The following is a 15,908-nucleotide window of genomic DNA, read 5'->3' on the forward strand; positions in this document are numbered from 1 at the left end:
CTACAAGTTAGTGGCGCGCTACGAACTTGTAGATCTGCTATTTTTCAATAGCTACATTATAACATACAATGTATGTAACCACCAAAAGGGGTTCCCGCTCAAAATGGGTTAAACTAGTTTATTATTATTTAGTCACAGTTTCTGCCCGACATTTGGTGATGCTGTCAGAAAATACATTTCAGTTTGCCTTCCTAAACAAGAATTGCACACGGCAGATATGACAAATAACTTCAAAATACAAATAAATTACTTGCCACATACCAACGTGACACAGTACATACCGTAGCAAAAGTATGCATATTACCACCATGACTACTACATAACACCATCTAGGTCCATTCTGGGCGATAACCCCTTTTGGTGTTTTAAACATTGTTATAATTTAGCTATTGAAAAATAGCAGATCTACAAGCTCGTAGCGCGCCACCGAGTGGCGCGCTACGAGCTTGTAGGTCTGCTATTTTTGAAAAATCGTGAAAATATTTATTTCAGAAAACTAGAGGATTTAGAAGATTTTTTTTTAAAATTTTGAGGTCAGGCCTGCATGGGTAAAAGGAAGTCACCAAAGAGGCTCTTCTTCAAGACGGGGCACCACCTGTAGTGGCGAGGCTCTCTCCATCTTTTAAATGCTGTTTATAGCCTATAATGACATGCCCAAAATAGGGCAATAGTTAAAGTGGCTAATGGTCAGGTTTTTTAGGGGGCCCCTGGTGCCCAAGGGCCCCTGGGCACGTGCCCAAAGTGCCCATATGGTAGATCCGGCCCTGCTAATGGTGCTGTCCTGATTGCCTTACTTTTAACGAGCACAATGTCCTTAAGAGTTGCAATACTGGCTTTGCTCCAAAAGGCTGATTTTCACCCTCCACGTGGTTGTAACTATAATTCTCCACAAAACAAACAAGGGGAAATACCGTTGGCTCAGTCAGGAGGACATTGACTTTGAAAAATGTATTTTGATCCTGTTGGGCTTCACTGTAATGGATTATGGTAGTTTGGCCCCGGGGCCTTGGTCTGCCCCGGGGTCTCCTCCCAGTGGGACGTGCCTCGAGGACCTCCCTAGGGAGGCGCCCGAGAGGCATCCTAACCAGATGCCCGAACCACCTCAGCTGACTCCTTTCCAGGCGAAGGAGCAGCGGTTCTACTCTGAGTCTCTCTCGTGTGACTGAACTTCTCACCCTATCTCTAAGGGAGATGCCAGCCACCCGTCTCGTTTCGGCCGCTTGTATTCGCGACCTTATTCTTTCAGTCATGACCCACACTTCATGACCATTGGTGAGAGTAGGAAGGAAGATTGCTCGGTAGACAGAGAGCTTTGCGACCATAATATGACTTGAAATAATGCCTTGCATTATTACTGTATTACAGGGTGGTTTATGTGAGCTTTATAATTCTACAGTTTCTACAGTTTGCATATCAGTACTGGTGCCATATATATAAAAATGTCAGTGCTTAGTACAGCATCTCTGCACCTGGATTGAGTATACGGTATATATGTTATGACAGTGAATACAATTATCATGCTTGTATCTGTGCCAAGGGAATGCCAAGTGTTCCCAAGTTGTAACTCTTTGCAGTAACATTACCGTACTGTGTATGCATTTTTGCACTTGCCAACGTAAGTACATTACTGTACAGTGTACTGTACACGTACGTATCAAGGAGATTTTGCTCTCTAGTCTACACACAACACTTATCCATAGGAAAATACAGTGGAACTAGAAAATACTGTTCCTGAAGAAACAGTGTAGCTCTCTACTCCATCCATGATGATGTATTGACGCACATGACGTCACAGCTCCCTCCCTCTGTCTTCCTATTGGTTGACACATATGAGAGCTGTGCAAACGGACCCAGGACTATCATTAAAGATTATGATATACAGCAGTGGACTCACAATAAGGCCATTAAAGAAGGTTGTTACAAAACGTAATTTCTTTAACCCATTTTCACCTGAGATCAGATTCTAAAAATGTCTTCTACATCCTGACAGTTTTCTGAAAAAGCTGTGTTTCTATGTCAGTGGTTCTTCGATTTTTCAAAAATAGCAGACCTACAAGCTCGTAGCGCGCCACTCGGTGGCGCGCTATGAGCTTGTAGATCTGCTATTTTTCAATAGCTAAAGCATAACATAATGCTAACACCAAAAGGGGTTCCCGCCCAAAATGTGTTAAGATAAAAGTATGCGCCATCTTGTGGATTTCCGGTGCGTGACAACTCCCTCCCAAAGCATAAAATCAGGCATTACTCTTTGAGGTATAAGGACATTAAATGTGTGTATGTAACGTTACTTGCTGTGTGTGTTTTTGACTGTGTCGTATAGAACCTGAACACCACTGTGGCCCAGGACTGGTGTCTCGCTCTCCAGAGGCTAATCCGCGTCAAAGAAGACCAGATCCAGAGTGCCAACAAATGCCGCTTACGTCTCCAGGTACCTGGAAGGCCGGACAAGTGAGTAGTGGTCTCAGATATACATACCGTACCATCAGGGCACTACGTAAAACATCATTAGCACATCTGTAACCACAACACCAGCAAGGCATATCATATAACCTTTTGTAGAGGTCCCACATTTTTAACCCATTTTGACCTGAGATCAGATTCTAAAAATGTCTTCTACATCCTGACAGTTTTCTGAAAAAGCTATGTTTCTATGTCAGTGGTGTCAAGGACCCCCAGAATTATCTCTATTGGGCCACGGACCCCCCCCCCCCCATCTCAAAATATGTATGGACCCCCCAGAAGCAAATATTTTAGTTAAAAATGTTATGCTCTGAAATATATATTCAATGATTTGCGCCACATTTGAACGACTTTTCTAAAATAGCAGACCTACAAGCTCGTAGCGCACCACTCGGTGGCGCGCTATGAGCTTGTAGATCTGCTATTTTTCAATAGCTAAAGCATAACATAATGCTAACACCAAAAGGGGTTCCCGCCCAAAATGGGTTAATACCATACCAGTTCTAGCTGAACAAAATGCTGTACCGTATCTCAATGACCCCGAGGCATTGTTAGCTTAGCCAATTAAATACAAAAATCAATCCTTTGTCTCCTTTCAGAAACATGTAGCCTCGGCATTGAAAGTTGAAGGTTGACATACTAAGAGTTCCACTCTCTACTTTACTTTTCCAAACTATAATTCAGTTCCTACGGTGTAACCTTGAAGAGAATTTTCCGAAGCAGGATATAAATGCAATAAGCGGAACTCCTTCTGTGGCTCCTGTTATATTCTGTACGTCGTCCTCTTAAACCATTTTGGGCGGGAACCCCTTTTGGTGTTATAGCATTATGTTATGCTTTAGCTATTGAAAAATAGCAGATCTACAAGCTCATAGCGCGCCACCGAGTGGTGCGCTATGAACTTTTAGGTCTGCTATTTTTTTTAAATCGTGAAAATGTGGCCCAAATGTTTGAATATATTCTTTCAGAGCGAACGTTTTTAACTCAAATCGTTGCTACTGGGGGGGTCCCTTTAACAACATATTTTCAGATGGGGGTCGGCGGCCAAATACATATCATTTTTGGGGTCCTTGACATGAAATATTGAGCACCACTGATACAGAAACGAGGTCTTTTTTTTACATTTCGACGTCAGGCCAAAATGGGTTAAGTTCATTGAATTTCAAAAGTTTCACAAATGAGGATCAGAGTGCATGCGTGCTACGCTGCAGAGTTAACTCCAGAGAACGGGGCTGGCTGATTAAATTGCCTCATCCATAACTCTGAAAACGGCCCGTCACATATAGGGCACTAAAAGATAATAGCTGGCGACAAACATTTTAATGTGCCCCGCCGCACAGGCCCATGTTACTGTGATGAAGGATGCCGATGGTGACTTCTTTAATGTGCCCGCCGCACAGGCCCATGTTACTGTGATGAAGGATGCCGATGGTGACTTCTTTAATGTGCCCGCCGCACAGGCCCATGTTACTGTGATGAAGGATGCCGATGGTGACTTCTTTAATGTGCCCGCCGCACAGGCCCATGTTACTGTGATGAAGGATGCCGATGGTGACTTCTTTAATGTGCCCGCCGCACAGGCCCATGTTACTGTGATGAAGGATGCCGATGGTGACTTCTTTAATGTGCCCGCCGCACAGGCCCATGTTACTGTGATGAAGGATGCCGATGGTGACTTCTTTAATGTGCCCGCCGCACAGGCCCATGTTACTGTGATGAAGGATGCCGATGGTGACTTCTTGATCCTTTGGAATAGCATTCTAATTCATATTCCATCGCATTGGTGTCCAATGGTGAAAATAACTGATCTACAAGCCAATATTGATTTTGACAGCAAATTTTGGTTTAGTTTTAAAGATCTAGTCTTTTGAAGAAAATTTAATTTAGTTTTTGTCATATTTTAGTCGATTAAATACGATACGATTTTAGTCGTCTAAAATCCTCAGTTGATTTGTTCGAGTCTTGGTATCAGTCATCGTACAGTAGCTTGGTTTTTATTTTGTTTTTATTTTGTTTCCGTCTGTGAAAAACAATTGTTGACGAACTATTTTTCGTCATAGTTTTGGTCAACAAAATCAGCACTGCTATACAAGCTCACAGTTTTCTTGCGCGGGATACCGCCATACGACAAATTCTTGTTTTCTTGCGCGGGATACCGCCATACGACACATTCTTGTTTTTGACCCTTAGCAAACCTTGCCACAGAGCGAGAATAGAATATTCTCTGTGTGTCGTTAGCTGGTGTCTCACACAATTCCCTCCACGTAACACTGAAGATTAATTTATCCCATTCTGGGCGGGAACCCCTTCTGGTGTTAGCATTATGTTATGCTTTAGCTATTGAAAAATAGCAGATCTACAAGCTCATAGCGCGCCACCGAGTGGCGCGCTATGAGCTTGTAGGTCTGCTATTTTTTGAAAAATCGAAGAACAACTGACATAGAAACATAGCTTTTTCAGAAAACTGTCAGGATGTAGAAGAGATTTTTAGAATCTGATCTCAGGTCAGAATGGGTTATACTCGGTCTGAGTATAAATTATGCTTCAGATGGCATAAAGGACCGGCATCTGCAAAGGAGGTTATTCAGGGTGCAGGTCTACTTATCCCTCATGGATGATATAAAGTCCTTCCCTTCTCAACTTCTATTCACAGGCAGAAAATGGATGTGCTTTTCTTTTTTTTGTGCTCTGGTGGACATAGAGAGTGATGGATAGGCAGGGGGGGGTCAATGCAAAGTTACCTGGTATTGTCAAACTTAACCCATTTTTAACCTGAGATCAGATTCTATAAATGTCTTCTACATCCCGACAGTTTTCTGAAAAAGCTATGTTTCTATGTCAGTCGTTCTTCGATTTTTCAAAAATAGCAGACCTACAAGCTCGTAGGTCTGCTATTTTTCAATAGCTAAAGTATAACATAATGCTAACACCGAAAGGGGTTCCCGCCCAAAATGGGTTAAGTCTCTCGCAATTATTTGAGATGATCACAAATATATTGTTTTTAAATAGAAATAGCAGCGGCTATTTCCACTATTATTATTTTGTTTCAAAGAATAAAGTAATCAAATGTTATTTGTCATATCTGCCCTGTGCGACGCCTACAAGCCAAACAGAAATGTATTTTCTGGGGCGACTGTGGCTCAGGAGGTAGAGCAGGTCGTCCACTGATCCATGGGTCGGCGGTCGGCTCGGGCAGAGAGCACAGCTGTGCTCAGAAAGAGGGAATGAAAGAAACACTGACTTTACACACACATGCACGTACACAATATGTGTGTGTGCGCTACACCACCCTTACACCTACACCTACAGTACAATATATTGCATCCGATCAATATTTGTCTGAATCATAATGTCGGGGGGGGCTTTGTCAGAGCGTTCCGCCAATGAGGGGGCAGAAAAACACTCTTTTTGTGCCTGCATGTATGGAGACGTTGTTGTCTGTCTCTGTCTGTCCACCTGTGTCCCTTTTTACGCCCAAATATTGAAATGACCATATATGGGCATATTCTGTTGGACCGGCGGTTCTGGACAACTGGATATCCAAACTATTCCACGGCGTATATATATGGGCATGCCTGCACCTTTTGTGCACATATATGGAGCTGACTGATTTGTCCGCGCCAGGCGCCGTGGCGGCACGTTGAGGTTAGACAACACACTCCATATTTTAGCCGTATGGCTGCATTGGGAGGAACTCCTTATTATTGTGGTTATCGCTGAGTCATGCAGACATGAGCGTGACAACCGCTCAGGGAGCCTGGTGCTCAGGATCAGCCTGGTGCTCAGGACCAGTGAAGGGGCTCTGCTCCATACTGAAGACACACACACACACACACACACGCACACGCACGCACGCACACACGCACGCACGCACGCACGCACGCACGCACACACACACACACACACACACACTCTAAAGCAGAGAGGGAAGGGAAGATATTGTGTGTGAGAGACGAAAAGACAGCTCTGCTGAGATAATAATGAGGGCAGGAGACCGAGGGAGAGAGACCATGGTGGGGGGGGAGGGGGGAGAGGGGGGAGGGGGGAGGGGGGAGAGGGGGGAGAGGGGGGAGAGAGAGAGAGAGAGGGAGAGGGAGGGAGAGAGACCATGGTGGGGAGGGGGGGGGGGAGAGGGGGGAGAGGGGAGAGGGGGGAGGGGAGAGAGAGAGGGAGAGAGACCATGGTGGGGGGGGGGGGGGAGAGAGAGGGGAGAGGGGGGAGGGGAGAGGGGGGAGAGGGGAGAGGGGAGAGGGAGAGAGACCATGGTGGGGAGGGGAGAGGGGGGAGGGGGGAGAGGGGAGAGAGGGAGAGAGGGAGAGAGGGAGGGAGAGAGACAACAAGATTGCGTGAGATGGTGAATGTGATGACAGTGTGAGTGCAGAGCGAGGGAGAGAGAGAAAGGCTGTGCAATCCACCTCCCCCACAGAAGACATCGCTTGGCTCCAATGGGGGGGCGGCAACAGTCGTCAGGGAGCCTGGCACTCAGGATCCAGTGAAAGGGCTCTGTTCCATGCTAAAGTGACAGCTTGAGAAGTGAACCACACATACACACGCACACACCTCCCAGCTTCCTCATCTGCTGTCACGCCAGGCCTGCAGGGCCGATCTGCTTAGTCAGATGTTTAGTGGAGCCCAGATGTCATGCTTACAAGAGAGGTCCCCCGTCAAGGGAACACCCCTGTTCACTGGAGTTCCCGTGATAACGGGGAGATTAAAACCACTTCTGAACATGTCCCTTGGTGTAAATGTATGCTATTATGCTTTACCTTATTTTTTGTCATATATAACATTATGCAACGTAAGTAATGAGGTAAACAAATAATAATGTACCCTGTTAGTAAAAAAAAAAGGTCAAAATTGTGACTGCTCTGAATGCTACAGTGCATACCTACGCTTCCAAGCTTTTTCTACTTTTCCAAACGAGCCGACGCCAACTTGTGCCGGATGTGGTCATCTGGCTCTGGCGAGGTACCTCCAGGCGGTTCTCGTCCACCCAAAAAAAAAACGAGCTATAGGCTGGGCAATAATAAATAGTGGGCTTTTGGGGAGGGGGACCTTAAAACCCATTTCGGCCTGACATCGAAATGAAAAAAATTACAGTTTTCTGAAATACCTCATGTTTCTCTATCTGTGGTGCTCAATATTTCATGTCAAGGACCCCAAAAATGATATGTAATTGGCCACCGACCCCCATCTGAAAATATGTTGTTCCAGGAACCCCTCAGAAGCAAAGATTTGAGTTAAAAACGTTCGCTTTGTGCCACATTTTCACACATTTTCTAAAATAGCAGACCTACAAGCTCGTAGCGCGCCACTCGGTGGCGCGCTATGAGCTTGTAGATCTGCTATTTTTCAATAGCTAAAGTATAACATAATGCTTAAAACCCCAAAAGGGGTTCCCGCCCAGAATGGGTTAAGAAAAAGACTGAACGTGAGTGGTGCATAAAGAGCCAGGTGATGAATGAAGAGTTTATTTTTGTGGACCCAGAATGGAAATACAATAGCTGGAAATAAGCATTATAGTCCCCCCTTTATTTTATTGTATTCATTTTTCTTTTTCTGTAGCCACAGAATCATATTCTGTTGTGGAGGAGGGCTGGGCAGAATGGAACTGAGCCATATTGGTGGGTCAAATTATGGAAAGTACGTACTTGGACACATTCACTCTATAGGCCTATCTCACAGCATTTCCCCGCCCCCTTTCCACGCCCCCTTTTGGAGCTAATGGTGTTATTTTTTCTGCGGTCCATAGACTTCCATGTTAAAAGAGGTATTTTTACAAGCCACAAACTACCGTTTTGTAAAGGTAAGGTTTATTCTACTTATTTGAGTTATACCATTGTGTTTTCTTCATATTATTATCGGTCTTTGACATTTTAACATTAGGAGTGTAAATGCCTAATGTTAAATGACACCACTAGCTACCGGAAGGGGGCGTGGAAAGGGGGCTGTGAGATAGGCCTATAGGTGCCTGGCTGACGGACATTGGCCCGGTTTCCCAAAGGACACCTCTTACACCATGGTGTAAGAGGTGGTGTTGCACATGCTCAGTTGCTCCTCTAGGCCGCACACAGAAGCCTGTGAACATATACATTCCGTGCATAGATGTGCCACGCAATGGTAGGCCTCGGGCCTCATGCCATGGTGTAAGAGGTGGTGTTGCACATGCTCAGTTGCTCCTCTAGGCCGCACACAGAAGCCTGTGAACATAGACATTCCGTGCATAGATGTGCCACGCAATGGTAGGCCTCGGGCCTCAGGCCATGGTGTAAGAGGTGCCCTTTGGGAAACCGGGCCATTCTCTGCACTGAGCATTAGTATAGGCCAGGGCATAGCAGTTGAAAACTGCAAAAGGGTATTTATTAAATATAGTCTATTATTATTATTATTATTATTATTATTATTATTATTATTATTATTATTATTATTATTATATACATTTTTTTTAACACAGAATCAATTAATCATTAATTTATATAAATATTTTCGGTAATCTGTATGGGGAAAAACGGATGGGTTTTCTATCTGTGGCACCTCAAAATGGCCGCCAAGCTCAGATCCATAGACACAGAACTGGAACTCATTATTCATGCATTTGTCTCTTCACGCCTGGACTATTGCAATTCTCTTTTTACCTGTTTAAACAAAACCTCCATGGACCGCCTCCAACTGATCCAGAACTCTGCAGCCAGACTTCTAGGGAGGCATACTATGGTCCGACGGAGCATTGGTTCGATATGCGTCCGCACATCGGACTAGCGCCTGCTCCCGTGCTTGCGGTTATGGTTAGGTTAGGGGTTAGGGGTATCGGATCAATGAATCATGTACCCAGACTTCTAACCATGTCCAGCAGACGCTGCCACATCACGCCAGTCCTGGCCTCCTTGCACTGGCTCCTGGTGAATTTCAGGGTCCAGTTCAAGGTTCTGGTGCTCACTTTTAGAGCCATGCATGGTCAGGCCCCGGGTTACTTAGTTGATCTGGTGCCACGTTATGTGCCCAGTAGAGCCCTCAGGTCTGCAAAACAGGGTCTATTAGACCCACCCTCCACCAAACTGAAGACAAAAGGTGACAAAGCTTTTCAGGCTGTAGCAGCCAAACTCTGGAATGCTCTTCCAATACCCCTGAGATTTGCCCCCTCTGTGGACATTTTTAAAAACCGCCTTAAAACGTTCCTTTTTGCACAAGCATTTGTAGATGGTTCAACCTGATTTTCCTGTTTCACCGTATATTTATTGATTCATTACGCTTGTATTGTCATTTTATTTGAATCATACAGCAATTTGTATCTGCCTTGTTTTCCTTTTCTTGTATTTTATTGCATCATGTGAAGCACTTTGTGAGTCCGCTCTGTGAAAGGTGCTATACAAATAAATGTACTACTACTACTACTTAGAGTATGGAGAAGGGTAGAGAGAAGCATCAATGGAGAGTGGAGGGATAGGCGTCGGTCAGTGGAGAGGGGAGAGAGCGGCATCAATGGAGAGTGGAGAGAGAGAGAGTCTAATGGAGAGTGCAGAGGGAGAGAGTCTAATGGAGAGTGCAGAGGGAGAGAGTCTAATGGAGAGTGGAGAGGGAGAGAGCCGTCAATGGAGAGTGGAGAGAGAGAGTAATGGAGAGTGCAGAGGGAGAGAGCCGTCAATGGAGAGGGGGAGATAGAGACCTCAATGGAGAGGGGGAGATAGAGACCTCAATGGAGGAGGGAGAGAGAGTCTAATGGAGAGTGCAGAGGGAGAGAGCCGTCAATGGAGAGGGAGATAGAGACCTCAATGGAGAGGGGGAGATAGAGACCTCAATGGAGAGGGGGAGATAGAGACCTCAATGGAGAGGGGGAGATAGAGACCTCAATGGAGAGGGGGAGATGGAGACCTCAATGGAGAGGGGGAGATGGAGACCTCAATGGAGAGGGGGAGATGGAGACCTCAATGGAGAGGGGGAGATAGAGACCTCAATGGAGAGGGGGAGATGGAGACCTCAATGGAGAGGGGGAGATGGAGACCTCAATGGAGAGGGGGAGATGGAGACCTCAATGGAGAGGGGGAGATAGAGACCTCAATGGAGAGGGGGAGAGAGAGACCTCAATGGAGAGGGGGAGAGAGAGACCTCAATGGAGAGGGGGAGATAGAGACCTCAATGGAGAGGGGGAGATAGAGACCTCAATGGAGAGGGGGAGATAGAGACCTCAATGGAGAGGGGGAGATAGAGACCTCAATGGAGAAGGGGAGATAGAGACCTCAATGGAGAAGGGGAGATAGAGACCTCAATGGAGGAGGGAGAGAGGGAGTCTAATGGAGAGTGCAGAGGGAGAGAGGGGAGATAGAGACCTCAATGGAGAGGGGGAGATAGAGACCTCAATGGAGGAGGGAGAGAGGGAGGAGGCACAGGGCTCTTTTATCTCAATGGAGGAGGGAGAGAGGGAGGAGGCACAGGGCTCTTTTATCCAGGTCAGTGCTTCCACTCTTTCAACAGCTGTTATGCAGTGTAGTTGTTTTTATGAAGGTAATTTGGCTCATCGTTTCAGGTTGTACAATGACTTTATATTCTGTAGCATGCGCGACCAGAAATTGAATTTCTTGTTTTACAACAATGAAATTGCAATTACTTCCAGCTGAGCGGTCTTGGCGTGCCATGGTGCGGATGCAGGCACTGCTGCGGTCTTATAGAAATCATGATAAAGGCTGTAGTATTATCAATACAAATCTGTACATTCAAATCCTCAATGATCCACCATGTGCCTCTGCCTCTCCTTTACTGTCTCCTTGTCTCTCATCTTAACCCATTTTGGGGCAGGAACCCCTTTTGGGGTTTTAAAGCATTGTTATACTTTAGCTATTGAAAAATAGCAGACCTACAAGCTCATAGCGCGGCACCGAGTGCCGCGCTATGAACTTGTAGGTCTGCTATTTTCTGCTATTTTTGAAAAATCATGAAAACCTGCCTCAAATCTTTGAATATATATTATTACAGAGTGAACATTTTAACTAAAATCTTTGCTTCTGGGGAGGTTCCTGGAACAACATATTTTCAGATGGGGGGCGGAGGCCAAATACATATCATTTTTGGGGTCCTTGACATGAAATATTGAGAACCACTGATATAGAAACATAAGGTTTTTCAAAATTTTTAAGACATTTTTTAAATGTCGACGTCGGGCCTAAATGGGTTTTAACTCAATGATCCACCATGCCTCTTCTTTACTGTCTTCTTGTCTCTCATCTTAACTCAATGATCCACCATGTGCCTCTGCCTCTCCTTTACTGTCTCCTTGTCTCTCATCTTAACTCAATGATCCACCATGTGCCTCTTCTTTACTGTCTCCTTGTCTCTCATCTTAACTCAATGATCCACCATGTGCCTCTTCTTTACTGTCTTGTCTCTCATCTTAACTCAATGATCCACCATGTGCCTCTTCTTTACTGTCTTCTTGTCTCTCATCTTAACTCAATGATCCACCATGTGCCTCTTCTTTACTGTCTCCTTGTCTCTCATCTTAACTCAATGATCCACCATGTGCCTCTTCTTTACTGTCTTCTTGTCTCTCATCTTAACTCAATGATCCACCATGTGCCTCTTCTTTACTGTCTTCTTGTCTCTCATCTTAACTCAATGATCCACCATGTGCCTCTTCTTTACTGTCTTCTTGTCTCTCATCTTAACTCAATGATCCACCATGTGCCTCTTCTTTACTGTCTCCTTGTCTCTCATCTTAACTCAATGATCCACCATGTGCCTCTTCTTTACTGTCTCCTTGTCTCTCATCTTAACTCAATGATCCACCATGTGCCTCTTCTTTACTGTCTCCTTGTCTCTCATCTTAACTCAATGATCCACCATGTGCCTCTTCTTTACTGTCTTCTTGTCTCTCATCTTAACTCAATGATCCACCATGTGCCTCTTCTTTACTGTCTCCTTGTCTCTCATCTTAACTCAATGATCCACCATGTGCCTCTTCTTTACTGTCTCCTTGTCTCTCATCTTAACTCAATGATCCACCATGTGCCTCTTCTTTACTGTCTTCTTGTCTCTCATCTTAACTCAATGATCCACCATGTGCCTCTTCTTTACTGTCTCCTTGTCTCTCATCTTAACTCAATGATCCACCATGTGCCTCTTCTTTACTGTCTTCTTGTCTCTCATCTTAACTCAATGATCCACCATGTGCCTCTTCTTTACTGTCTTCTTGTCTCATCTTAACTCAATGATCCACCATGTGCCTCTTCTTTACTGTCTTCTTGTCTCATCTTAACTCAATGATCCACCATGTGCCTCTTCTTTACTGTCTTCTTGTCTCATCTTAACTCAATGATCCACCATGTGCCTCTTCTTTACTGTCTTCTTGTCTCTCATCTTAACTCAATGATCCACCATGTGCCTCTTCTTTACTGTCTTCTTGTCTCTCATCTTAACTCAATGATCCACCATGTGCCTCTTCTTTACTGTCTCCTTGTCTCTCATCTTAACTCAATGATCCACCATGTGCCTCTTCTTTACTGTCTCCTTGTCTCTCATCTTAACTCAATGATCCACCATGTGCCTCTTCTTTACTGTCTCCTTGTCTCTCATCTTAACTCAATGATCCACCATGTGCCTCTTCTTTACTGTCTTCTTGTCTCTCATCTTAACTCAATGATCCACCATGTGCCTCTTCTTTACTGTCTCCTTGTCTCTCATCTTAACTCAATGATCCACCATGTGCCTCTTCTTTACTGTCTTCTTGTCTCATCTTAACTCAATGATCCACCATGTGCCTCTTCTTTACTGTCTTCTTGTCTCTCATCTTAACTCAATGATCCACCATGTGCCTCTTCTTTACTGTCTTCTTGTCTCTCATCTTAACTCAATGATCCACCATGTGCCTCTTCTTTACTGTCTTCTTGTCTCTCATCTTAACTCAATGATCCACCATGTGCCTCTTCTTTACTGTCTTCTTGTCTCTCATCTTAACTCAATGATCCACCATGTGCCTCTGCCTCTCCTTTACTGTCTTCTTGTCTCTCATCTTTCTAACCTGTTTTAACCACATTAACCCTATAGGGTCCCCTATTCAATCTACAAGTATCACAGTAATGTGTGAGCATGTGGATTGCGGATATTATTATTTTTTTCAACTTATTCTTTTTATTGTCATTGCCGGGGCAGACAATACATTTTATACACTTTATACATTATATAGCATCATTCAGTTCTCAGTACAGAATTGTCTCCCCAAGGAGACAGCAGCAACATTGAAAGCAACACATTTGAAAAATAATAAAAATCATAAATAATACTAACAATAATAATAAAGTGAAGAAATGTAAACAGACATGAAAGAGAAATAATAATAATAATAAAAATAAAGAAAAGGAAAGAGGGCAGGGGGGTTCCGTAGAGATACATCTTTGTAATTTTAAATCTCGATGTGTGCGAAGGGCGTCCATTTCCTAATAAATTGCACATTTTGTAGCCTCACCAAATAAGTAATTTCTTCCATGTCTCTAATTTCTTTAACTTTATTCAACCATTGTTCGTGGGTTGGCTGGTGTTTTCCTAGCCAATTTATTGTCATAGTCTTTTTGGCCGCTGCTAACAATATCTGGAGGAGGTACACCTTTTTCCTACCCTCAAACCCAGTCGGTACCACTCCTAGAATAGCTGTCTTGAAATCTTGTGGTGTCAAACACTCTGTTAATGTCATTAAAAACATTATTCCAGAATTGCTGTAATTTAGGACACGTCCAAAAGATATGTGTATGGTTACCGATCTGTTCACCACGTAGTGCTTGCTCTACCAGTCAATAATGGAGTCTTAAAAGATCTGCTTACAATTTCCATTGATATTCTCTCCAAGAGTTAGAGTTTGTTACTTTATGCACTTCAGTGCAGGCGTCTAGCCATTCTTCTTGTGAAATCTCTTGTTGTATTTCTGCCTCCCACTTGGCTTTTATATAAAGAGAATTATTGGAAACCATTTCTAGCAGAGTTTGATATAAGATAGAAATCACTTTGGTGAATGAACCATGCTTTTGTATGTCCATAAAAAGAGATTTCAGACTTGAAGGGGTTAGAATTTTGTCCCAGTCATCATGTCTTTGTAAATAGTGTCTTAGTTGGAGGTATCTATACAAATCAGTTCTGGGCAGATTAAACTCGTTTCTGAGTTGTTCAAATGACTTTAACTGATTGGAGGAGATTGCGGATATTTAAAGGCGTAGTGAAACGGAAATGGTGTACATTTTATTTTGAAGTTTCAGACGGTCTCAAGTTGAAACACCGCTATGAAGTTTCTGAACCAATCAGAGCGTCGCATCCCTTCAGGGGATGGGACGGTAGCTAGGGACGGGTAGCTATGCTACGCAGGACAGCGTGTGGAATCTGTGGATGTTTGTTTACAAATCTGATAGTCGGCCAGCTTTACCAGTTTACTCTTAATGTGGCTTATTTCTACCCTATAATGTTTTCAGATACATTTTTTGCGTGATGATTAAGTTAAAACCGAGTAATACACTCTCTGGATGTTATCTTGAATGGGAATACAAACGGAAGATTTCTGTAATCAGTAGCAGCTGTGCAGCCTGTGCTGGACGGATGCGGAGATATGGGGAATTAAACTGGTGAGCTTCATTTTTATTGGCTTTTATCGATGTTGGCCTCGACACGTCATCACGCAGCACGTTTTCGTTTTCAGGAAGTAATAAAAAATGTTTTTTTATGGACGTTTGATATAAAAACACACAAATTTGAATTTTCCCATTTTTTTGGCATCCATTGTTAGGTATGACCATATGATGACCACGGATATGGTCTAAAAGTGTGAAAAACGTATTTTTCACTACACCTTTAACAAAGATATTTGGTGTAAAGGGACAACGGTAGACCCCCGCTCGGACCTCTATCAACAAAGTATATAGATCTTTATATTATTCTTCAAGGTAGCCCCTGACAACTTTGCTCACCTTTTGGCATTCTTTCAACCAGCTTCATAAGATATTTAAAACACAACCTGGAGGTGTATTTTGGGTCATCGTCCTGTTGGAAAAACAAATCATGTTCCCACTAAACGCAACCATAGAATGATCATGTTCCCACTAAACGCAACCATAGAATGATCATGTTCCCACTAAACGCAACCATAGGATGCAGAACGCTGTGGTGTTTTTAAGGGTATCTGTGAGACATACTGTAATATGCTTGTATATTTGTGACTACATTTGACAGAGAGAGAGACTGCTATTGGATTGTTTTTTAATTTTCGTTTTTTCATGTCATGTGAAAGCAGGGAATCATAGCTTCAAATTGACATATTGGTTGTTCAGTTTGACCCACCAGTTTTGGAGATATGGCTTATAGAGTAATGTCTTGCAGAAAACAGCGAGTTGAGAAAACAGGCTTGAAAGGTTCACTTCTGTGGACTCCAACATTACACCTAGCGACATGTTTAAGCATTTATTTCATATTTACATGTCGAT

At 43.7% G+C, this 15,908-nt stretch overlaps 1 protein-coding gene across 1 annotated transcript in view; it reads left to right on the plus strand.

Moving 5' to 3' along the window:
- Nucleotides 1-15,908, plus strand: part of arhgef10la (Rho guanine nucleotide exchange factor (GEF) 10-like a) — a 306,255-nt gene that overhangs the window by 108,544 nt on the left and 181,803 nt on the right. Inside the window, exon 18 of the mRNA XM_079509721.1 lies at nucleotides 2,321-2,448. Within this exon, the coding sequence (XP_079365847.1) occupies nucleotides 2,321-2,448 (128 nt within the window). The remainder of the gene's footprint in view (nucleotides 1-2,320; nucleotides 2,449-15,908) is intronic.

This window comes from Electrona antarctica (genome assembly GCF_951216825.1).
Source record: "Electrona antarctica genome assembly, chromosome: 9".
Taxonomy (NCBI): domain Eukaryota; kingdom Metazoa; phylum Chordata; class Actinopteri; order Myctophiformes; family Myctophidae; genus Electrona; species Electrona antarctica.